At 34.9% G+C, this 24,562-nt stretch overlaps 1 protein-coding gene across 1 annotated transcript in view; it reads right to left on the reverse strand.

The window, feature by feature from the left end:
• The window catches only part of HHLA1 (HHLA1 neighbor of OC90), a 63,248-nt gene that overhangs the window by 16,765 nt on the left and 21,921 nt on the right, over positions 1-24,562 (reverse strand). Inside the window, exons 7-10 of the mRNA XM_074202132.1 lie at positions 23,699-23,755; positions 23,487-23,573; positions 18,330-18,584; positions 14,035-14,115 (exon numbers count right to left, since the gene is read on the reverse strand). Of these exons, the coding sequence (XP_074058233.1) occupies positions 14,035-14,115; positions 18,330-18,584; positions 23,487-23,573; positions 23,699-23,755 (480 nt within the window). The remainder of the gene's footprint in view (positions 1-14,034; positions 14,116-18,329; positions 18,585-23,486; positions 23,574-23,698; positions 23,756-24,562) is intronic.

A 24,562-nucleotide genomic window follows, 5' to 3' on the forward strand; every position in this document is an offset into this window, starting at 1 on the left:
CCAAATCCAATTCATGTGCTCGTCATGGCATCAACTCCTTGATGTCAAGGTATTCTTCAAGAATGAAGAATAAACAACAGTTGAATTTATATCAATTTTGGTATGTCCATGATTTAGTTCTGAGTGAAGAATTCCTCTATGACATACATTCTGATGATTCTCTTTAAAAACTTCTCTCTTTCTAGATCATGTCTGCCCCATCTGTTTCTATAAATTATAGTGCTTCTATCTTCATATTATCTTCAACATTGAGGAGTGGGACTGTCTTGTCTCTTTTTGTATACCCAGCACATAGTAGATATTAATAAATATTGATTGAAATAAAATCTCCTCTATTTTCCATTTAAAGATTTTCATAACCAGTCCCAAACAGATCTTGAGCATCATAATATATGATTTCCTTTCATTACTCTTAGGGTTCTTTACATATATATATATATATATATATATATATATATATATATATATATTTATATGTATGTATGTATGTATAAAACATTATAACATCCATCTCTATGTCTTTTTTTGCACAGACTATCCCCCATGCCTCAAATGGATACCCCCCTCTTATCTAACTCTTAGAATTCCTTGTTTCATTCAAATTCAGCTCAAGGCCCACTTTCCCACATGAAGCTTTTTCTGATTCTCCTTAGCTAGTAGTGCTGACTCTTTCACATTAACTAGTTTTTATTTTGTATATATGTATTTGCACGTTTTTATATAGGTATATATTATATATCTGATAAAGTCAGAGAAGATGCTTATCTTGAAGGCTCCTTGAGGGCAGTAACTTTTTTCATTTTTAGCTTTATTATCTAGTACTTAGCTTAGAGATTGACATATTATAAGTGAGTAACAAATGCTTGTTTAATTGGTTAAAGCAAAACTGTGTAGTCATTTTGTTAGTTTCTGCTTTCCAGGCATGATAAAAAAAAAATCTGGCATTTCAATAGATTCTAAAAAATTCGACAACTGGTGAAAATTAAGAGGAAGATTTCCCCTTTTAGGAAACTTGGTGACATGAATCATTGAAGTATGTGACATTCTTTCTTTAGTTTTCAACACAATGCCTTAGTGTCATGAAAGAATGAATGCAACTTTTAAGAGGAAAGCCTCATAGATATGTTCACATAGGAGGAGTATCTGTCTCCTTGTGTCAAACTAACATGATGGGAGTAGAAAAGAAAACTTTTTTTGGTATACTCTTCATGGTCTGAGGATTTAGAGTTTTAAGGGATCATCTGATCCAAATCTCTTATTTTACAGGTATAAGGGTGAAGTTTCACTGATCAAAAAACACTTCACTTAAATTACCTTTGTTAGGTAAGAGCTCTTCTTGATTGAATGAATAAATGAGTGGGATCTAAGTCCATACATCATTTGGAATCAACAAAAATCATTGTATAAGAGACTTAGCCGTACATTGAGAAAGTTGTATAAAAAGGATGAGATATCTGATAACCAGATAGAGATTCTAAGATCTGTAAGTTAAAAGGAAGGATAAGGGATCATACAGAACTGAGCCAAGAATTGGTTAGCTCAGGAGTACTAGTAAAAGGTAAAGGAGAAGGTAGGATTGAAGTGTGGTAGAGAACAGACATATTGAAAAATTTATTGGCTCTACTGATATCATAAAATAGAAGTCTTTAACTGAAACCATCAGGACACCCAACCCAAGGACTGAGAAAAGTCTCAAGAAAAGGTTCATTCTTCTCCCAATATCTCCTCCACATGTCTATCTATCCACAGACACTATTGCAATAGTCTATTGGTGGATCTGCCTTCTACAAGTAATTTTTCCACTCCATAACTGATCACAGCATCCTTTCTCCTCCCAGCTCAATAAACTCTTGTAATTTCCTATCACCTCAAGGATTACATAAAAAATTCTCTCTTTGGTATTCAAAATTCTTTATAACTTTATTCCCTTCCATCCTTTCCAGTTTTTCTTCAACTTCATACTCTTCTTACTTAACTCTTCAATTCAGTGACATTTGTCTTCTGGGTGTTTTATGATTTTGACATTTAATCTCTCTGCTCTGAATATTTTACTAATTCTCCTCCATGAATGGAATGCTTTTTCTTCCTCATCTTTGCCTCCTTGATTTAGAGAACACCTCTTCCAACTCCCTTCTTTTTTAGCTCAAGGACATGATTCCCAGAGAAATTTAAGGGAATTGTACAAAGTCACCCAGTTAGTAAATAGCCAAATGGGGACGAGAATTCAGTATGTTTTGTTTTTTGTTCCCCCTCTTAATTCCTCCCCCCTCCATATGATATTAATTCAGGGGTCAGCTAGGTGGCATAGTGGATAGAGTGCCAAGTATAGAGTCAGGAAGATTTAGCTTTATGAATTCAAATCTGACCTCGGACACTAGCTGTGTGACCCTCTATAAGTCACTTAACCCTGCTTGCTTCAGCTTTCTTCTCCATAAATGGGCTAAAGAAAGAAATGATAAATTGCTCCAATATATTTGCTAACAAAATCCCAACTAGGGTCACAAAGAATAGGGCACAACTGAATGACTGAACAATATTTATTCAGGTCTGCATGTACTCAGATCACTTGCTGACCAGTCTCATGTTCAGCATTCTAGTTTCCTAGAAACTAGACAAAAGGGTCAAGATGAGCAGCTAATACATGTAATAATAACTCACATTCAACCTAATCTGCAAAACACTACAGAGAATGAGATGACTTCTCTACCTCCACCCCACCTCTTAGCTGAGTAGGGAGGTCAAAAGGGGTCATACATTTTATATATTTTTCCAAGATTTTTTCTATTATTTTTTCTTTTTTTCCATTAAAAATATAAGTAGTTTGGGGGAGAGGGAAGGTGATTTGATGATTTAAAAATAATATCAATTAATTCTATGATAATAGAAGATAGTGTCTATGATAATAATTCTATGATAATAGAAGCAGTGTCACCTTAAAAAATAGTACAGTAGTTATATGACTTTACATGTATAAACTATATTGAATTATTTGCTTTCTCAATGAGAGGAAGGTTGGGGATGAGGGAGGGAGAGAATTTGGAATTCAAAGTTTTTAAAATGAAATGTTAAAAATTGCTTTTACATGTAACTGAGGAAAATTAAAAATACTAAGAAATAAAAAAGAATTATTCAAAATACTAAAGGAGTGATAGGAGGAAAAAAATGAGCCTGTAGATTGTTCAGGCATGAGATTCAACTAAGTCAAATTATCCTGGCAGTATTGAGAGATGAAAATGAATGCAACATAACAAAAATAAGTGATATGGGCATCTTGGTAGTGAAATATTTTTATCTTTTATGGGAGTGAAATCAGGACATGTGGATCTTTGCTATCCGATGTGCTTTATAAGGAAGTAGTAATGACAGTTAAGAGGATTAAATTGGGAAAATTAATTGGACCTGAATAAAGATGAATGAAAGAAATACATGCTGAATTTCATAGACATTTAGGAATAAAGTTTTAGTATTTCAAAGAAAGGGAAATTTTGCCTAGTTTATTAAGAAAAGATAAGCAGAGAGAGATCTGAGTTTATATCTTCCTGCCTTTGAGAAACACTGTGTGACCTTGGACAAGTCACTTAACTCTGTGGGCTAAACAACTCACTAATACTTCAAGTTACATAGAAGGAGGCAAGCTATTTTGGGTGAGGGAGTTTCATTACCTAGGAATTCCTTAACTCAATGAAATTACTGGTATAGTCCCTATCCCATTTACTAAAAAAATGAATAAGATCATAAAGAGATAGGCTTTCACAAATGATATTATCTTCTTGATCTAACAAATGATGGAGAAATGTAGAAATAAACATCTTGATTTGTTTATTGTGTAATTAAAAATAACCTCACATAGCTATAGAACAAAACAAAATCCTAAAGGCTCTTATAGAAAGAGATCTTTCATGAACAACTAAGTTCATTTGAGATACTGTGAGGAATTATAAATATTGTGAACTTGAAGTCTAAGCAATTTTTATAAAATGTAGCCCCACAGCCTTTCATGTTGCTGTTATTGTTGAATTGTTCAGATTTATGTGTCCCCATTTGGAGTTTTCTTGGAAAATGTCCTAGAAGGGTCTGCCATTTCCTTCTCCAGCTCATTTTTACAGATGAGGAAACTGAGATATACAGAATTAAGGGATTTGCCCAGGGTCACAAACTAATAAATGCTTGAGATTGGATTTGAACTCAGATCTTCTTGACTCCAAGACTGGTGCTCTACCCATTGCACCACCTAGCTGCCCTCAGTCTTTTATATAGAGTCCATTTATGCTCATTTTTACATAATTTGAACATATTTGCTTATCTGACTTCTAGGCCTAGAGAGCATTAGGAGAAGTAAATCGGAAGTCAGGAAAGACTTGCTAAAATTAGTCAAATGTGGTGGCAAGAAAAGGTAGATGACAATCTGACAAGGCATGAGAAGACAGCAAAACCATAAAGGAAAAAATATGTAAGCTTCAGGGCAAGACTTTTTTTTTTTATTTGTCACGATATACCTTGTCCAGAGCTTTTTTTTTATAATTTCAAACACCAGCCAATACCCCTTAATAGTACCTTCCCTATGTTGATGATTTTTAATTTCCCCATTAGATTGTGAACACCATAGAAGGGATTGTGTCTTGTCTCCATATGCCAACAATTTTACAGTGTCTGGAGCTTACTAAATATTTATTAACTGAATGACTGACAAGGGGTTCTTATAGAGACTGACACAATAAATGCTTTATAAATTGAATACGTACAACTAAGAGACTGTGTGGTTCAATGATTTCTGAGTTGCAGTATCTAGAAAGGCATAAATGAGGAAGATGTGTCTTTTCCAAAACTCTTTGCCGCCATCATGGGATATGACCTGTATAGATTCCAAATGGAATAGGAATCCTAATAGATTTGGGGGTTCTCCAGATATTCTTTTTTTGCAAATGGCATTGAGCTGATTGTACATTTTCCAGTTGTCTAGCAAAAATCAAGTTGAGTAGTTGAATGAATCTATAGATATACTTTATACAGTCATTGTCTATAAGACAATGATAAGAATCCAGGACTTGAATAAAAGGGGGAGAAAAATCTCATTTGGGAAATTATACAGCCCTTTTAGTGATTCCCACACTCTTTACTAAAAAAGTTTTGCTTTTTAACACCAATATTCTCCTTGTGATGTTATGCTGCTGTTAAATTGTGAAGTGTCTTTATCTTAAAAGAATTAAAATTGTATTTGATCCAACGGATAAAGAACTGTGGAGAGATTATTAACCATTTTGATGGAACGAACTCTACCACATTAGTGAGATCAAGACTCCCAATTTTCTAAGGAAGATGATTCGGTTATTAAAAAAACACCATAACAATTCCTTTGCAAAGAACTTTCCCCATAATATTTCCAAGAGATAAGTACTGTGACTATTATGATGCCCATTTTGAAGATGAAGAACCAAGGCCCATAAAACAACTATAGTAACTAATATTTCTATTAAGTTTTCCAGAACAAGCTTAGTCTGTAGATGGATCAATGTAATTATGATTCTCATTTTTCATATGAGAAAAATTAGTTTCTAAGGGATAAATAATGTAACTTAGGCTGCACAACTCATAATTAGTTGGAGTTGGAAAGTTAATTGCTTCTCTTAAGGATGTATAAATTAGATACCTTCTGCTATATTGCCAGTTAATACAGGAAAATTCCTTGACCCTTTACTTGGTTTGCCCCTTAGTCAAATGAGCATTCATATATTGATTGTAGCTGGGTCAGAGATGCTACATGGATAATTGCCTAATGATCTAATGCTGGATATTAATATATGATGTTTTTGTTTAAGGAGAATAACTGAGTACAGGGTGGGCATTTTAACAGATACTTACTTGATACAAGGTAGAGTTTGGGGAAAGGTGATGACTGAGACTGAGATGGAGATATAAATGCTGGAGCAAAGTCAACTGCAAAGGAAAAGAGTTCATTAAAACAACAACAATAACAAAGTTTACTTGGGATTATAAATAAATAAACAAATGAACAAATAAATAAATAAAGATATAGGATTTCAATTGGATGAGACATTCTATCATAACTTCTCCCAAACTCAGGTGTTTTTTTATCTCAAAAATGAGGGAGTTGGATTAATAGGCCTTTATGGTCCCTTTAACCTTTAAATCTCTGATCCTATAATGAATGTTTTGCCATCAGACAGGTAATGCAGAGAATTAAGCACTGGGTCTGGAATCAAGAAGACCTGAGTTCAAATCTGACCTCAGACATTTTACTAGCTCTGTGACTCATTTTACAAATGAAGAAACTGCCTCAGTTTTCTCATCTGTAAAATGAGCTGGAGAAGGAAATGACAAATCACCCTAAAATCTTTATCAAAACAATCCCTAATGGGATAAACAGAGTTGAATATGACCAAAATGATTAACAACAATAAATAATTTCTCCAGAGTCATCTCTTTTCCAAGCTAATCCTCAATTCCTTCAATGGAACCTTTCATCACATGGGCTCAAGATATACCAGTCTGGGGGTTCTCTGAATGTTTTCCAGTGTCATTTCTAGAAGGATGAGATTATAATAATGCTTGTCCTTCATTTTTCGAACATGAGCAAATGTACAAACTGCCACAATAACAGAAGAGGATGGTCAGGCTAGTCACCATGTCATTTAAGAGATGAGTATGGAAAAGAGAAGATTGTGGGTTAACATAGCTACTGACAGTCAATTAAGCAATAAATATTTATTTGTTGTTCAGTTGTTTCCAACACTTTGTAACCCCATTTGGAATTTTCTTGGTGGAAATATTGGAGAGGTTTGCCATTTCCTTCTTCAGTTCATTTTAGAGATGAAGAAACTGAGGCAAACAGGATTAAATGACTTTCCCAAGATCACATAGTTTTTTAGTGTCTGAAGCCAGATTTGAACTCAGGAAACTGAGTCTTCCCAATTCCAGGTTTGGCACTCTACCCATTGTGCCACATAACTGCCCTATTAAAAAGTTAAAGATGAAAGAGACCTGAGCTAGTTTATTTTGTTTTCAAAGGTTATTTCAGACATGTTCAACTCTTTGTGATCCCATTGGTTTTTTTTTAATCTTGTCAAAGATATTGGAGTGATTTGCCATTTCCTTCTCCAGCTCTTTTTAGATGAGGATCTAAGTCAAACCAGGTTAAGTGACTTGTCCAGGGTCATACAGCTGGTAAGTGTCTGAGAACCAGATTTGATCTACCAAAAATGAATCTTTTTCGCTCCACACCCAGAATTCTATCCATTATGTCACCTAACTGTCCTAACCATTTATGAAACATTTACTATGTACCAGATATTGTGCTGTGTTTGGCTATTCAAAATATAAAATATACTTTGTCCTCACGGAGCTTATGATTTATATGTTTGAAGTTTTCATTTTTAACTGAGCAATAAAATTTAATTCAAGGAGGCAGGAAATGACTTAAAGGATAAAAACATTATTATTAACTCGAGTGACCCTGGTCTTAACTATGTAAGAGAATTTTCCTGATAAGAGAAAGAATGTAAATAGAGGAACTTAGGACACCCATAACTTCTTTGACACTTCTTTTATTTAGTTGTTTGTCAACATAATACTTTCTCTGCTTGTGCTGGAGATACTAAAAAAAAAAAAACTTGTAGGGAGGAGAAATCACTAAATTTTAGCCTCCTGGTCTCAGATTGTTCCTGAGTATAATTCATTATGTTGTTAGATCATTTCTTTATCCTTATTTTGAAGTGGGGCTAGACTTTGGTCTGCTTGGTCTCAGAAGATAAACTGAATAGTAATGTGTGGAAGTTTCAGACAGGCAGCTTTTGGCTTAATATATGGAAATATTTCCTGATAGAGCTCTTCACAAGTAGATTGTGCCACCATGACAGAATTAGGAAAGGGGCAGCCTTGAGGACGTTTGAACAATAGTCCGCTTCAGGCCCGTTGTTACAAGGGATAGGCAGTCATATGTGTAGAACCTCATAGATGAAGACATTTGGAGCCATAGACTTCATTTTTACTATTTTATCTTGCATTTTCAACCAGGAGAATCTCCACTCTGTAAGTAAATTAATGTCTGCATCCATCCCTACTTAGTTTAGAATGGAAAGTTTGTGAAGAGAAATTGGATTCTAAGAGCTCCAGGAGGATGGATAATGATCGATAAGCATTGCTTTGTTTGAGAAGTTGCAACTAGAAGTCCATATAAGATATATACATACATATATATATATATATATATATATATTGCTTCTCAGTTTAGTGATGATTTTACCTATCTAATTAAAGTGATTTAACTATGAACATGAGGCTGAGATGATTTGTAAAGCATATGAAGAATCTAAAAAGAAAATGATTGTGAGGTGTATGTGTGTGTGTGTGTGTGTGTGAGAGAGAGAGGGGGGTGGGTGGGTGGGAAGAATGAGCTAATGAGATTCCAATCCAGTGGCCATTATAGAGGGATGGATGTAGCAAAATGTACAACCTTTTACAAGAGGGATGAAGTTACCAGTGTGTGGCTGTTTTGGTGCAGGTGCTTTTGTTGGTTCTGGGGTATCTGTCCCTGGAGTATGTGTTCCTTTGGGGAGATCAGAGAGAAGTATAATTCAATGCCTTCAAACAATTAGTTACCAAGCATTTAAGGGCACACTCTGCCCAGGGCACTCTGCTAAGTGTTCAGAGTACCAAGACAAGATCCTTTCTTCAAGGATCATGCAATTTAATGGTGGAGAGACAGCATGCACAGAGTCTATCTAATCAAGTGTCTTTTCAGCCCCTGAGTCAGACCTCAGCCCAGAAAGTCTAATTCCAGTGAAGAGCCAATTCCTTCGCTCATTAGAGGATATTAATAGAGCAGAAAGGCCTTTAAATGTAGCTCATTACAGCACTAACTTAAATGCCCTTCCCACAGGCCACAGAGGTTCTAATTTCATGAAGAATGGGGCTACAGTCTGTGTATGGCAGTTTGAGAGAAATAATTCTGCCTAGGGTACCTCTCTGAAACCTCTGCAATAATGAGGTCCCCTGCTACCTGCTCTGAATGCCCTGGCCCAGGTGCAAGGAAACATTGGAAAAATGTTCTGACAACCCTTCCAAAGAAGCACCATAGAGGCCCAGCATGAGGCCCGTGATCCATCAGCAGAGCAACCCTATGTTCAGCCTGAGCAGCCTTCATTTGCCTCTGGAATGACTTCTTGGGGTTTTTGAGTATAGCATGATTTATGTGATACCTGATAATGACAGGAAAAACATCAACAGAGTTATGGGCTAATGGGGCATGTTTTCCTTCCCAAATAACTCTATAGCATGTTAAATGTACTGCAATTCTCCTCTTCCAGCAAGTTGCACAATTTATGTGCTCCTGAGCCACCATAGTATTGCTTAGCCACTCTGCTAGAGAGGTTAGACATTTAGAAAAAGACAAAAAAATAGAAAGCCAAAAATAGTCCCCAATCTTCTGTAAGAAGGTTCATGAACTATCAATTTTTACTCAACAGCTGTTCAAGACAACCTATTGAATTCATTCATCCTATTTTCCTGTATATTTATCCCATCACTTCAGTGGGAAAGACATCATCATTTGGTGTTCTTTCAAGTCCTGAATTGGAATCAGAAGATTTGAATTTGAAATTTAGGTCTGAATCTGTGACCATTGACAATTCCCTTCACTATTCTGGTCCTTATTTTCCATGACTATAAAAATATTAATAATACTTCTAATACCTATTTCCCAGAGTGATTCTGAGAATGAAACAAATCAATTCATCATATATTAATAATAAATACCTTTAAGTTTTACAAAGCATTTTACAAGTAATGCCTCACTTGATCCTTACAACAGTCTGGGAAGACGATGCTCTTGTATTCCCCATTTTACAGATGAGAAAAGTGGGGCAGAAAAGAGTTTAGTTCACTTATGCAAGGTCACATAATTAATAAGAAATGGAGGCTGGAATAGATTTCAAATTCACCTCTTGTTGGTATCATCTTTAATGGCAATAAACTACAGGTCTTTCCAATAAGATCAGAGGCAAAGCAAGTATGACTGTTGTCATCAGTGCTCAATATAGTGCTAGAAATGCTAACTATAGCAGTAAAATAAGAAAAAGAAATTGAAAGACTAAGTCTGGGCCATGAGAAAACAGAATTATGAATTTTTGTAAATAATATGGTTTACTTAGAGAATCCTAGAGTCAACTAAAAACCAAGTGCAAAAATTAGCAACTTCAATAAGGTTGTAGGATATAAAATAAACCCATAAAAGTCACTTTGTGTATATTAGTAATAAAATTCAGCAGGAAAGGAATAGAAATCCACTTAAAATTAATAGGAAAAAGTATAAAATACCTGGGCTTCAAGAAATAGGAATTACATGAACACAATTACAAAACAATCTTTGCACAAATAAAGATAGACTTAAACAATTGGAGAAATATTTATTGCTCCTGGGTAGATTGAGCCAGACTGTAAAGGTAGAGAAATTTGTATTTTATCCTAAAGGATAAAAAGGGAAGAGTCACGTAAGGACAATACTATTAGACCAATGCCTTAAGTAGGTTATTTTGGCAGCTATGTAGTGGATGGATGGGATCAGAGAGATGTTAGAAGGAAGAAGCTCATTTAGGTAGTTTATTAAATATAATAAAATTGAATTATTTAGTATCTTTGCCAACATTGTCAAAGTCTTGGTTATATACCCAAATCACTGAAGTGTATTCCTTTAAAATTAAAATTAAAATGGCAAACACTTGCATGACCATTTTGTGGGTAATTTGAGACATTGAATTCAATACATTACTAAGCTTGGATAACTTAATGGGAAAGTTATTTGCCATACAAGACTGCCCATAACATATGAGCAATCTGCCACTGACTAAAGCATTTCCCCCTCAGAATAAGTGTAGTTCATTACTTAAGCTGTAGAGAAGTTAATCCCCATAAAATCCACCAGTCTACCACTCAAATATATAATTATTCTGACTGTTTCATAAATTCTACTGAAGTCATAGACTGTTATGCTGAATGAGAATAAAACAAATTAATAAAAGGGACAAAGTATAAAAAATTTAAACGACAGGAGAGGCTGATATGAATGGCCCTAGCTAGACTTGGCCTTTTAGGAGAAAAACTGAAGCAGTAGTCTGGAAATAGAATGAAAACATGTCAGCCAATGGGAAATAATGACATCATCAACAACCAATCTGATTGGTTGAAAACTTGCTTAAGCCAGTTATGCATGTTGCTTAGCTAGTATGCACATCCCCTGCATTTACACTACTTGGAAGACAGAAACAATTTCTGAGTACTAAAAAAAGTTGAATTCAGAACGTATCAAGTCTCAGCTGAGTGATCAAAACATATTCTTATCTAGAGCTCTAGTCCTAAAATCCTCTTGGATGGGAGGAGGACTTTAGCTTTAGGAAGGACACTCCCCCCTCCTTAAAAAATATTCCCCATTCCTACCTTGTGAATGGAGGTTAGAAAGGCATTCTAGGACCTTTGTTTAGGGCAGTGGGCAACAGTGAAAAGAGCACTGAATCTGGAATCATGCAAACTCATGGAATCAAAGATTCAGGACTAGCAAGAGGTCTTGGAAGACAATTTGTTCCATCCTGTCCTTGAACAGGAACATAGTCAGTGAGCAGTGGTCTTTGCTGAAGACATCTGTTGAAGGAAAAATCCCTCCACCTCCTGAAGTAGCCCATTCTCCTCTTAGCTTTATTAGAAGTTTTTCCTGACACTAAGTCTAGCTCTATTTTTCTGCATAATTTCTACTCATTGCTCTGACCCTCTACGATCAAGCAGAATTAATCTAATTCCATTTTCTTTAACTATTTAAAGATAATTATTTTCTTCTTCTTCAGGATGAATATCTTTATTTCTTTAAGATAATCTACTAGCAGATTTACTACTGAGTTATGGTGGGTAACTCAATCTCTATCAATCTCATTTTTTCATCTGTATAACAACAACAACAACAACAATAATAATAATAATGATGATAATAATCCATGTCCCAACATTATTTTGAGGATCGAATGAGATAATATTTATAAAATGCTTGGAATATATTAGGAGCTTAATAAGCACTTATTCCCTTCCCCTTCCCTTCAGTCTTCCTAAAGATCTTCCTTTTTCCCCAGTCCTATAAATTCAAAGCTCACAAGCTGTGTCTTCCTCCCTCAGAAACCAGAGGAATATTTAATTGACAATGAAGAGGGGCTAGTGCTTTCAGTCCAGTGATCAATAGCTCTTCTCTGCTCAAAAACCATCAGTTTTCCCCAGTGTCTCTCTAATGACATTTAAGATTATTCATATAGATTTAGAGCTGAAAGAGACTTTAGAGATATGATTCCCTCACATCCTTATCTTACAGATGGGGAAATTGAGGCCCACAGAAGTTGTCACTATCCTAAATTCTCATATCCTAATTTCTCAAGAGGCAGAAGCAGAAGTTGATCTCAAATCTAGTATTCTTTCCACTGTATGACTCAGTCAATATGCCTATATTACCTGTCTCAACTCCTCTTATTCTCTAGCCAAACTAGCCTTCAAATTGTTATTTAATCTCATCTTTTTCTCTCCTACTTCCATGTATTTGTTTAGCCTCTGTCTCACAACAAGGGCAGCTAGTTGGTACGGGGATAGAATATCATATCCTCTCTTATTAGACTATAGGTCACAGTGTGTCAGTTTGTGTCACTCTTCATAGCTTCAGTCAGTGTATTACATATAAGCCTTTTAATAAATATTTTTGAATAAATATGTCCGTGAATGAATGAATCTAATCTTGTTCTCATAAGAACAAGCCTATCTTGTGCTCTTGTTCAAGAATTTTATTTTCTTTTATATAAATGACAATGAGTGGTAATAGAATTTATGGATAGTTCACCTATGGATTCTTCTGAGCCCTTCTAGAATATTTTGATTAGAGGAAAAGAGAGAAGATTATAATTCAATGTTCAATAAGGTGCTCTTTTTATTCTCTCAGAATTTCATTTAGCCTTCACTTAAGTTTATTTTTTCATGCTATGATTATTCAAATATGTCCATCTCCAGTTGCTCTCATTCATATCTGACCATGGAACTAGTTGGCTCTGGAGGGGAAAGTGAGGCTGGTAGCTTAGCACAGCACCCCTCACTCAAATCCAATTCACTTGTTGTCATAGCATCACCTCCCTGATGAATCAGGAAGCCTGTAAGATAGCCCTGGATATGAGGCAATTAGGGTTAAGTGACTTACCCAAGGTCACACAGCTAGTAAACATCAAGTATCTGAAGTCAGATTTGAACTTATGTTCTCCTGACTCCAGGACTGTGTCACCAAGTAGCCAAAATAATATAATAATGATAATAACAATTATTATTATTATTGTTATTATTATTATTATAGCAAAATTTGATAAGACAAGCAATTGAATTCAGAGTCAGGAAGATTTGCAGTTGAATTCTCTCTCAGGTACATAACTGTGGGCAAGTTATTGTCTCATTTTCCTCATCTGAAAAATGGAGATGATAAAAGCATCTACCTGCCAGGGTTATAGTAAAGATCAAATGAGATGCTATGTTTAAAATTCGTTACAAACATTAGTAAGGTGCTACATACAGTAAATATCAGCTGTTATGAGGATGATCCAAATATGCCTGCTCATTTGATGGACATATTATTTCCTGAGAGGTAATAAAGGATGTAGTGGATTAGAGCACCAGCCCTGGAGTCACGAGGACCTGAATTCATATTTGGAGTTCAAATCACTAATTTTGTGACCTAAGGCAAATCACTTAACCTTGATTGCTTCATAACCAGGCCATCTCCAGTAATTCTGATTCATTCTGACCATTTGACCCAGATGGCTCCGCAGGAGAAAGTGAGGCTGGTGACCTAGTATAGCACCACTCACTCAAATCCAGCTCACTCAATTTAGTATCACTTCCTTGAAGTCAAGATCTTCAAGAATGGAGGACATGCAACATCATCATCACCATCACCATCACCATCACCATCATCATCATCATCATCATTTTTATTACCTCCTGAGAGGGACTCACCTGAGAGAGGAAATTCATTGGTCATATCTTCTTTCTGCTTGGAAGGCATGAGAGTCATTGATGATGGTGAAGAACTCAGTACTAAAATACAAAAGAAAAAACAAAACAAAGATTAGAGATGCATTTTCTTAGAGTTAGAAATAGAGCCAGAGATGTAGAATGTGTGGATGGTGAGAGATATGATTATTAATAGCCAATATCTTGGGGAGATTCAGAACACCCACCCTCCTTTCCCTTTCCTCCTAAGTTTTGACTTTAAGTTCAGTTTCTTGTAGGACCTTGCGAATAATGAGATTGGACTCCCTTTTCTGTTCAAGGTCTCACCCTGGTGGAAACTATAGAGTTCTGCTCAGGCTTGGTGGGGTATACATTCTTTGAGTTGATAATTAAAAGCTATGGATGGTCTGGTATAGAGATTCAGTAGGTGAGACTGGTGACTTAGTTCTGTTCCATGTCACTCAAATTCAATTCATATACATGTCATTGCATCACCTTCCTGATCATGGTCTTCTTGAATGAATCTAGAAAATCATTTTCCCTATCCAAAGATGCCATCCTGAGTCTTTCATTTTAATATATCCCACCTCCAATTAAATTAACCAATTAACCTTGATTATTATTTGATGGATCACCTCTTGCTCAAAAGCATTAAAAACTTGAAAAATAGTCAAATGGTTTCTTTAGGAAGGAGAGGATTAGGAGCCATTTTTGTCCATTTCTTACCTGTTGTTATTGATGAAACTAATTATAATTTACCCAAAATTTTGACTCTTAAAATTATTATTTTGAAATTATTTTATTCACCATACAGATAGGAGTCTCTTGATAAGACCACAGTAATGAGGTCAAGAGAACTGAGTTCCAGGTCTAGCTCCCACTTTTACAGGATAATTCAAGTACTAGAATTTTTGAAAATTAAATGAAATCCAGTGACTCCCTATCACATCTGGGATTAAATATAAAATCTTCAATTTGGCATTCAAAGTCCTTCATAACACCACCCTCATTTTTCTAGTTTTCTTGCCCTTTACACCTCAATTACTTCACATAGTCTATTCTAGTGACACTAGCCTCTTTGTTATCCCATGAATAAGATATTTTTATCTGACCCCAAGCACTTTCACTGACTCTCTCTCATGCCTGTAATGGTCTTGCTCCTGATCTCTGCCTCATAGTTTTCCCAGGTAAAAATCACAGCTCCTTTGAGAAGCCTTTTCCCATCCCTCTTAATGCTAGCACTTCCCTTCTCTTGAATATCTCCTATATTTCCTGTCTATAGCTCGCTTAGACATGGTTGTATGTTTTCTACCCTCACTATGTTGTGGGTTCCTTAAAGAAAAGGACTTTTTTTCTTTTCCCTTTCTTTGTATCCCCCATCTTTTGGCACAGTGCCTGATACATGACAGGTACTGACTGACTTAAGGGCAAGTCACTAAACTTCTTTGATCTTCAGTTTACTAATTTGATGAATAGAGATAGTGAACCCTATATGATTTGCCAGTTGTATGGAAAGTACAATCAAACCTCTGTGCAATTGTAAACTGCTGAAAATGGAGAGAACAATGAAAGAAGGGATGGGAAATAAAAGGGCAATGAATGCCTTTAAAAATATTTTTCTCTTCCCATACTTACTTATATTGCCCCCACAATAAACAAAGAAAAAGAAAATCATCAAAAAAAAATAAGCAAGTCAAATGAAGAAAATCCCCCTCCTCCTCATTGACTATGTTTTAATCATATAGCTTTTATCAGCAGAATTTGCTACAAGGATTTTCCCCCAGTTACCTTTATTGGTTTTGTTTGTACAGTACTTTAAAATTTTATGTAATTAAATATGTCACTTTTAACTTCTGTGATCCTCTATCACTAATTTGTTCATGGATGCTTCCTCTTTTCATAGATTTGAAAGGTAATTTCTTCCTTGCTACCCTAATTTTTTTTATAATGCTACTTTTTATGACTAAATCACGTATTCACTTTTAGTTTATCTTAGCATATGGTGTGAGATGTTTATCTATAATTAATTTTTGACAGACTAATTTCCAGTCCAACAACTGAGATCTTTGGATTTATTGAACACTGTGCTTCTTTGCTCATTTCTATGTTCTATGTTCATATTGTATATTCAATTTATTCCACTGATCTCCCTCTCTGTTTTTAACCATTGCCAGATCATTTTGATGATTCCTACTTTGAAATGTAATTTCAGAACTGGTACTTCTAGTCCTCTCTTTTTTTTCTTCACCTTTTTCTCCCTTCTTTCCCTTATAAAAGGAAGTTTTTGATCTTTGTTCCTACAAATTAATCTATTATTTTTTTAACTCCATAAAATGATCCTTTGGTAGTTTGATTGGTATAATACTCAATAAGGAAATTAATTTGGGTGTATTATCATATCTAATTGAACTGGTAAACCTACCTACCCACAAGCAATTATGATTTCTATTAATTCCATATTTTTATAAATAATTTTTGTTATTTCTTTCGTATAGTTCACAGTTGTGTCTTGGTAGATAGACTCTAAGTATTTTATATATTCTACAATTATTTTGAATGAAAGTTTTTATCTCTTTTAGTTGGGTTTTGTTGGTAACAAACAGAGATGTCAATGACTTACTTGGATTTATTTTATAGCCCATAAGTTTAATGAATTTATGGTTTGATTTAATTTTTTAGTGACTCTTAGTTTTCTCTAGATAGACCATTGTCTCTTTGTCTGTATTTATCTCCTCAATTTCTCTTTCTTGTCTTGTTGATAGTATTTTGTTAAGAAGTAGTGATGATAATAGACACTCTTGTTTTTATCCTTGATCTATTAGAAAGGTCTCTAAACTTTCCTCCATTCACATAATATTTGGTCTTGGTCTTAGATAAATTCTATTTGTTATATTAAGGAAATATCCATTTTTCTCCATTTATTTCTGTGCTTTCTAATACTTTTAATAGAAAATGGAATTGGATTTTGCCAAAAGACTTTTCATCATTTATTGATACCATGGTTTTATTATTTATGCTAAAATATGATTTATTATATTTATGGCATTTTTCACACTGAACCAACCCTACATATGCCAAACCTGGTATAAATGCAACTGGTATAGGTTAGATTTAATAATCTAATGTTATTAATAATATAATATTGTTAGATGATAATCTTAAGCTTAATATTTTATTAAGTTTTTTCTTAATAAACTTTTTGTATCATTTAATTAAAGGTGGAAGTTTACAGGTTTCTTTCTTTACTTTTTTTCTCCATGTTTTAGGTATAAAGACAATATTTACATCATAGAAAGAGGTTAGAAATCACCCCCTCTGTTCCTAATTTGGCAAAGTTTTTATGTAAAATTGATGACAATTTTTCTTTGAATGTTTGTTAGATTGTAAATGTATCAAGTCTGAAGTTTCTCCCTTGCCTTTTGTGGGTCATTTATGGCATTTTCAATTTCTTTTTCTCATATTAGGTAACTTAATTCATTTCTTCTTTTGTCAATCTAAGTATTTTATATTTTTGTAAGTATTTATCTATTTCTTTTAAGTTGTCAGTTTATTTTTAGCAAATAGGAAAAATTCTGATAGCTTCTTTTATTTCCTTTTCAGTTATTTTGAATTCTTTTTTCAATTTTTGATATGAACAATTTGACATTCTGTCTTTTAAAAGATCAAACTGGCTAAATAATATCTGTTATGGGATTGATCTGATTTGTTGTTCTTTTTTTAATATTACTTTTTTTAAATCATTTATTTGATTTTTTAATTTTGTTGATGAAAAATATGAAAGATATAAAATTTCTCCTAAGGACCATTTTATTGTATTCTATAAGTTTTGGTATATCACATTCTTTGATAAAATATTTATTTTTTCTAGAATTTATTTTCTTACCACTTCTTTTGGGATTAAATTACTTATTCTCAATTAATATTTAATTCTTCCCTAAAGACCCCATTTTGGGGGCAGCCAAGTGGTGGAGTGAATAGAGTACCAGCCCTGAAGTCAGGAGTACCTGAGTTCAAATCTGGCCTCAGACACTTAATAATTACCTAGCTGTGTGGCCTTGGGCAAGCCACTTAACCCTATTGCCTTACCCCCCAAAAAAATCTAAAAAAAAGACTCAATTTTGAATAGAATTATGATCAATAATTGATATATTTAGTGTTTTTTGTCTTTTAGCAAAAACTGCTTTAAACAGAAAAAATCCTGAAAGGCTTTTAAGCCTTCCTGTGAGTTTTTTTTCTTAATACAAAGTCAATTTTTGTAAATAAACTTCTTTCTGCTCCCTTAAAGAATTTCTTGTTACCTGAAGTTAGATAGGTTGGGGATGAAGAAGCTTGTGTCATGGTAACCTTTGTAAGGAAAGGAAACTTGTAAGGTGTTCTTGTGTATAGCGTCTCATCTTCACCTGAAGGTTCAGTGTGCATTGGAGATGAGATTTTCCTAGAGGAAATTGCAGATCCTTCTGATCTCATGGTTTGGGTCCAAGATGGGAATTTTGTAGCTGTTACTTCAAGTCTTTTCAAAGACTCACTCTGAGCCCAGGTAGTCATTCTAGTGGCTGTAGAGAGACCAAAAAAAAAAAAAAAAAACTGCACTGAAATGTATAACAGTCTTGATTTAGAAATCAGTATTGCCAGGAGATTGAAAGTTAATTAAACAGTAAATGTAGCTTTTGTTGAGAAATAATAACTCAATTTTATATAGTACTTTATACTTGCAAAGCTCTTTACATATATTAACTTTACTTATCTTCATCAGTCTTTAAAAAATCAGATTAGTTGTGTTCCCAGAATTACAGATACGTTGCTAAGTCCCAGGAAAGTCACTTAATCTTACTTCCTTATTTTTCAAAGGGAGGGATAAGCAATATAGACTCTAGAGTCACTTCAAACTCTAAAACTATCATCCTTATTGAAGGAACCTTAATGGGACTTCAAATGAATATGATATTTAGAGTTATGGGTCCTATTTAAAGGATGTTAGAAACAGTTTTGTAGGAAGAGTTAGTTCATAAGATATTGATTTAGAGCTTGTTATTTGGAGCTGGTTATTGACTTAAATTCATCCATGTTATAGATTAATAAATTGATACTGAGAGATATTAAGTAACTTACTCGGGGTCACCAAGGTAGTAAATATTTGGAATGGCATTTGAACTTAGGTTCTCCTATGAAGGAATTTCTATGAGAAGTCCTCTAATGATGAAGGTGATGAGGCAGTCCCTTCCTTCCTTCCTTCCTTCCTTGCTTCCTTCCTTGTTTCCTTAATTCCTTCCTTCCCTCCTTTCTCCTTTCTCCTTCCTTTCCTTCTTTCTCTTTTTCTTTCTCTCTCTCTCTCTCTCTCTCTCTCTCTCTCTCTCTCTCTCTCTCTCTCTCTCTCTCTCTCTCTCTCTCTCTCTCTCTCCCTTTCACAGTCACCTCCCAACACTCCCCTTAAGTATTCATGATCATATGTGGGCAAAAGGAAATTAAGTCTCATGAGTGGAATTGAAGCCACCTGATAACTAAGTGATCTTGGTGAGTACAAGGTTCCAAATCAAGACTATAAAGAATCTAGTGTTCTGTTCTTTTACTTTAGGCTTCATGTGTATCCTTGTTCATAACAAGGTGTGCTGGCAAATGTTCACCAAGCAGAAAAAAATGGACTTGACACATTTTATGTTTAATCTCTATCATTAATATCTCCTTTATAACTTTCTTAAGTCTAGGCTATTAAAAAAGCAATAAATAAAATCTTGATTTTCAGTGTTTGCTGATTTCTATGGCCCAAATGCTCACACTAAAAATTTAAAAATTGGCTCGTGTAAGTTGGTTCTGCATTTAAGCTGGCCTACCATATGGGTTCTATAAGTAACTAGCTGAGAAAATCTGGATGATTTTTCAGAAGAGATCTGAGTCTAGAGCCAGAGTATCTGAGTTTAAATTTGACTTTGGAATTTCTTGTGTGATCTGTCCCCTCTAGTGTTAAAAAAATAATCAAGTTTCCACTTTTTAAAATATTTAACACACTAAGTTCATTTTGACTAAAAAGAAATCCTCCTTACAGGTACTCAGACTGCCACAGGCATTGATCCTCTTTAAAACTAAGGACAAACACAAAATAGGGTGATGTTTTGAATCAAAAATAAATTGGTTTTTTTTTAAATTTATTTATTGGGGCAGCTAGGTGGCACAGTGGATAGAGCACTGGCCCTGGAGTCAGGAGGACCTGGGTTCAAATCCCGGTCTCAGACACTTAATAATTACCTAGCTGTGTGGCCTTGGGCAAGCCACTTAACCCCATTTGCCTTGCAAAAAAAATTTATTTATTTAAGGCAATGGGGTTAAATGACTTGCTCAAGGTGACACAGCCAGGTTATTATTAAGGAGGCTGCATTTGAATTTAGGTCCTCCTGATTCCTGGGCTGGTGCTCTTTCACTGCCCCACCTAGTAGCCTTACATGAGTTGCTTTTAAGTGAGATAGAGTTACACAAGGTCATTAGCCTCACTCACTCCAGAATTATGGAAGCCTAGTGGCAAGACAAAAGTCAGGCCAACTGGCAGTCGACTACCAGGATGCAGTAGATGATTTTGGTGTCTTTGATGCCTGGCCAAGCTCCATGATATGGAAGGGATAACTGTACTTACGAAGCCCAAGTAAAGTGTTTTTTTTTAGTGTTTTTTTTTTTTTTTTGCAAGGCAAATGGGGTTAAGTGGCTTGCCCAAGGCCACACAGCTAGGTAATTATTAAGTGTCTGAGATCGGGATTTGAACCCAGGTCCTCCTGACTCCAGGGCCTGCGCTCTATCCATTGTGCCACCCAGCTGCCCCACCAAGTACAAATATTAATGCGGGAGACCTGATTCTGTCTAGTCTTAGTTCTTCTTATTTTCTTAATGACCTTGGATTTTCCCCTCAGAACTGAGGTGTGAAACAAGAAGGAATTAGAAAGATAGAGCTTAGGGAACTCTTAAATATATTGTAGAATCAGCTTAAAAGATAATCATTCTCATTTTGACTGGTATATTGTTCTATAAATCTACTTAAGGTCTTAAAGTAACTGGTGGAGCAGTGAATATTGTGCTGAACCTGAAATTAAAAAGACCTGAGTTTGAATTCAGCCTCAGGTGTATACTAATTGTGTCAAATTGGACAAGTCACTTGATCTTTGTTTGAATCAGTTTCCTCAATTGCAAAATGTGGATGATGATATCAGAATTGGGGACATCTCAAATGAAATTATATCTATCTATCTAACTATATATATATATATATATATATATATATATATATATATATATATAACTATATATGTGTGTGTGTATGTATTGTATGTATACATATATATATATGTATACATATCACTTTATTGGGGTGCTTATTTCTGTTTCCAGCCAAATATTAAAAACAACAGCAACAATGATGACAATAACAACAAACAATAACACAAAAATTCTGTAGTGTTGGGACATCTAAGACTTGGCTTTGAAACTTAGTGTCTGTGTAACCCTGAGCAAGTTACCGAACCTTTCTGAGCCTTAGTTCTTTCATTTGGAGAATGAGGATTATTATATATTGCTTATAGGGTTCCTTTAAGGTAAATGCTTTGTCAACCTTAATATTCTTTAGTGATGTAAGCTATTGCATGCTTAGAATCAAGCCAAATTTCAATGTATTTCCCCTGAATACCTCATTTTTCAAAAATCTCTCTATAGACTGGGGTCTATAGAAAAGACAACATTTTTAGCTTTTTGGGTTCCAGATTTGTCATAAATGAAATGTGCTAACTTAGACAAATCACTCACTAAAATTTAAAATCCCACCTCTGATTCTTAATGGTTATGTGATCCTCAGGCCCAATGCTTACCCTTTTTTAGCAACAATTTCCTCATCTGTAAAATGAGCCAGCTGCACTAAATCTATAGGCCTATAACTCTCCCTAAGGAAAGATTGTTATTATTTCTAACACTAGATGGTGCCTTTGCCTACTCTATAGAAAATGTCCCATTGAAGCTTGTCCACTGATTTCTTGGATTACTGGAATTTGACAAAGGAATAATGTTGGGAAGAAGAGAAAAATGTAGCTAACCTGGTTAAGATAGTAAAATGAAAATTTTATTTTAAACTTTGGCTCCCTGGATTTTCATATTATTATTTTATGTGAATTTATGTGTATCTGTTCTAAATAACTTATTGCAAAAATCTTATGTTAGTTTGAAGCTTCAAGAATGTAAAACCACCATAAGACTTTTGGGACACCCTGTATATACCAGCAATTTTCAGATTTGGAATTTAGTTAGAAATCACTAGATAATAACTTTAGAGTTGGAGGAGACCTTAGAGGTAATCTCTTCCAACCTCCTCATAGACTTTAAATGACCTGTCCATGGAAAGAATTAAAGGTTGTAAATTGGAGGGCCAGGTTCCAAACTTTGGCTCCCCAAGTCTTTCCACTGTATTGTGTCATATTGATACTCTTCTGCCTCTACTTGTCATATAGGTAGTACTTAACTCACTACAATATAATTCCTCAGGAAGCAGGATATGTCATGAAATGGAGTTGAGCTAAAACTTCTTATATGGAGGATTTGATGATTAAAGTGGGATTTTTAAATAAAGTATAACACCTTTAAGGTTATTTATTCTACAGGATGATTATCTACAACTAGATACACTTGGAAGGGAGTTTAAATGTCTTCTAGTCTATCCCCTTCATTTTTCAGTGAAGATATTGAGGTCCAGAGAGGTTAAGTGACTACCAAAATCACAAAGGCTTTAAGTAGAAGAACCAAATTGGAACTCAAGACCCCTTGCTCTATCTAAATCAAGGATCTTTTCACTATGGTATACATGAAAGACTGACATTTGAGTTAGAATTTGAAAGATAGGATTAGCATAGAAAGGATGGAAGAAGGCATTTTAGATTGCATAAAGAACATTTCTAGGAAGAACAGCATGAAATTCAGAATGGGGAGTGTCCATAAGATCTTCTGTTCTAGTCCAACTCCCTCAGAATTATAAAATATTTCCATGCAGAAAGAGGGCCTTCTTTGAAGACTATCTACCTTCCTGGGTTACCTGTTTATCTGTGCTTTCTGCCTCCCTGTCTGTCTGTCTATTTGCCTGCTGGCTTGCCTGCCAGCTTGCCTGCCTGTCTGTCTGCCTACTTGTCTTTCCTGTCTGTCTGCCCTCTCTACCTGCTTGCTTGCTGTCTATTTGTTTGTCTTCCCTGTCTATTTGTCTGTCTGTCTGTCTGTCTGTCTGACTGACTATTTGCCCTGACTGCTTGTCTATCTGTCCACTTGCATGTTGGGTTGTATGTCTACCTGACTGCCTGCTTGTCTATGGACACATCTGCTTTTAAACTCTATTTGTCTGTCTGTCTGCCTGTCTGCCTTTCTGCTTGTCAGTCTTCTGGTCTGTCTGCTTGTCTATCTCATCTGTCTTCTCTGTCTGTCTGTTTGTCTTTTAAACCACTTACCCAGAACACCAGATACATTACTAGTAAATGTGTAGTTAATAACAGGGGGCTTTTCTACCATTTCCCAGAAGTCAGAAAGATTTCTTCCTGTAGAAAAAAGAAGAAAAGGAAAATGTAGAAAAACAAAGATTCTCCCCCCCCCAAGACTCCTCCAACCACAGAGCTAGATTTGAATTTTGATATCTAAGAAAAAAAGAAAACAGTTGTCTCACCTGTTTTCCCTGTCATCACACAGATGTAGATGCAGTCGGACTCAGTGCTCTGACTCACTGAAAGACAAATGAATACATACTGACAGCTTTGTAATTGTATCCGTGTCACAAATGCTTTGAATAAATGAAAATTCCCAGACCTAGCCATTGAGGGGCACAGACTTCAGCAACATAATCCCAAAGTGCTTCAGAAAGAAACTTGTCCCATGGCAAATGATAGTGACAACTAGACATAATGAAATCTGATGTGAATTCTAAGGGTAAAAAACGACCAGGATAGGACTAGGTAGTAGTATATGAGTATATGATAGAGTGAACAGAGAACTAATGCCATAGCTGGAGTATATATATGAGTTCAAAATGTGATTATATCAATCCTTTTTAATTTATTCCCAGGCTTTTAACCTTGGGCAAGTCCTTTTACCTCTGTGTGCCTCTGCTGTAAAATGAAGCAGTAGAACTGGATGATCTCTGAGGTCCTGTCACTCTAAATCTATGATACTCTGCATATATTCAGCTATTTGATTCTTGTTAAAATGTTAGTAATCCAGTTCCCTGGGAATTGATTAGATCAATCTTTTTTTTTTTCATTTAATTTATTATTTTTTTTTTACATTACTGCAATAGACTTGTAAAAGGAAACATAATTCCCCTACCCTTTTCAAAGACAGAGAAACCTCAAGAAAATAAAGTAAAAGAAAAAAGTGTGTTTCAGTTTGTATTCAGACACCATCAGTTCCAGTTCTGTTTTTTGGATGGATATTATTCTTTATCATAAGTCCATTAGAGAAATTGTTTCAGTATTTTTCCCCACAGTTGCTATTGGTATATATATATACATATATATATATATGTATATATATA

The sequence above is a fragment of the Macrotis lagotis genome, chromosome X (assembly GCF_037893015.1).
Source record: "Macrotis lagotis isolate mMagLag1 chromosome X, bilby.v1.9.chrom.fasta, whole genome shotgun sequence".
NCBI lineage: Eukaryota > Metazoa > Chordata > Mammalia > Peramelemorphia > Peramelidae > Macrotis > Macrotis lagotis.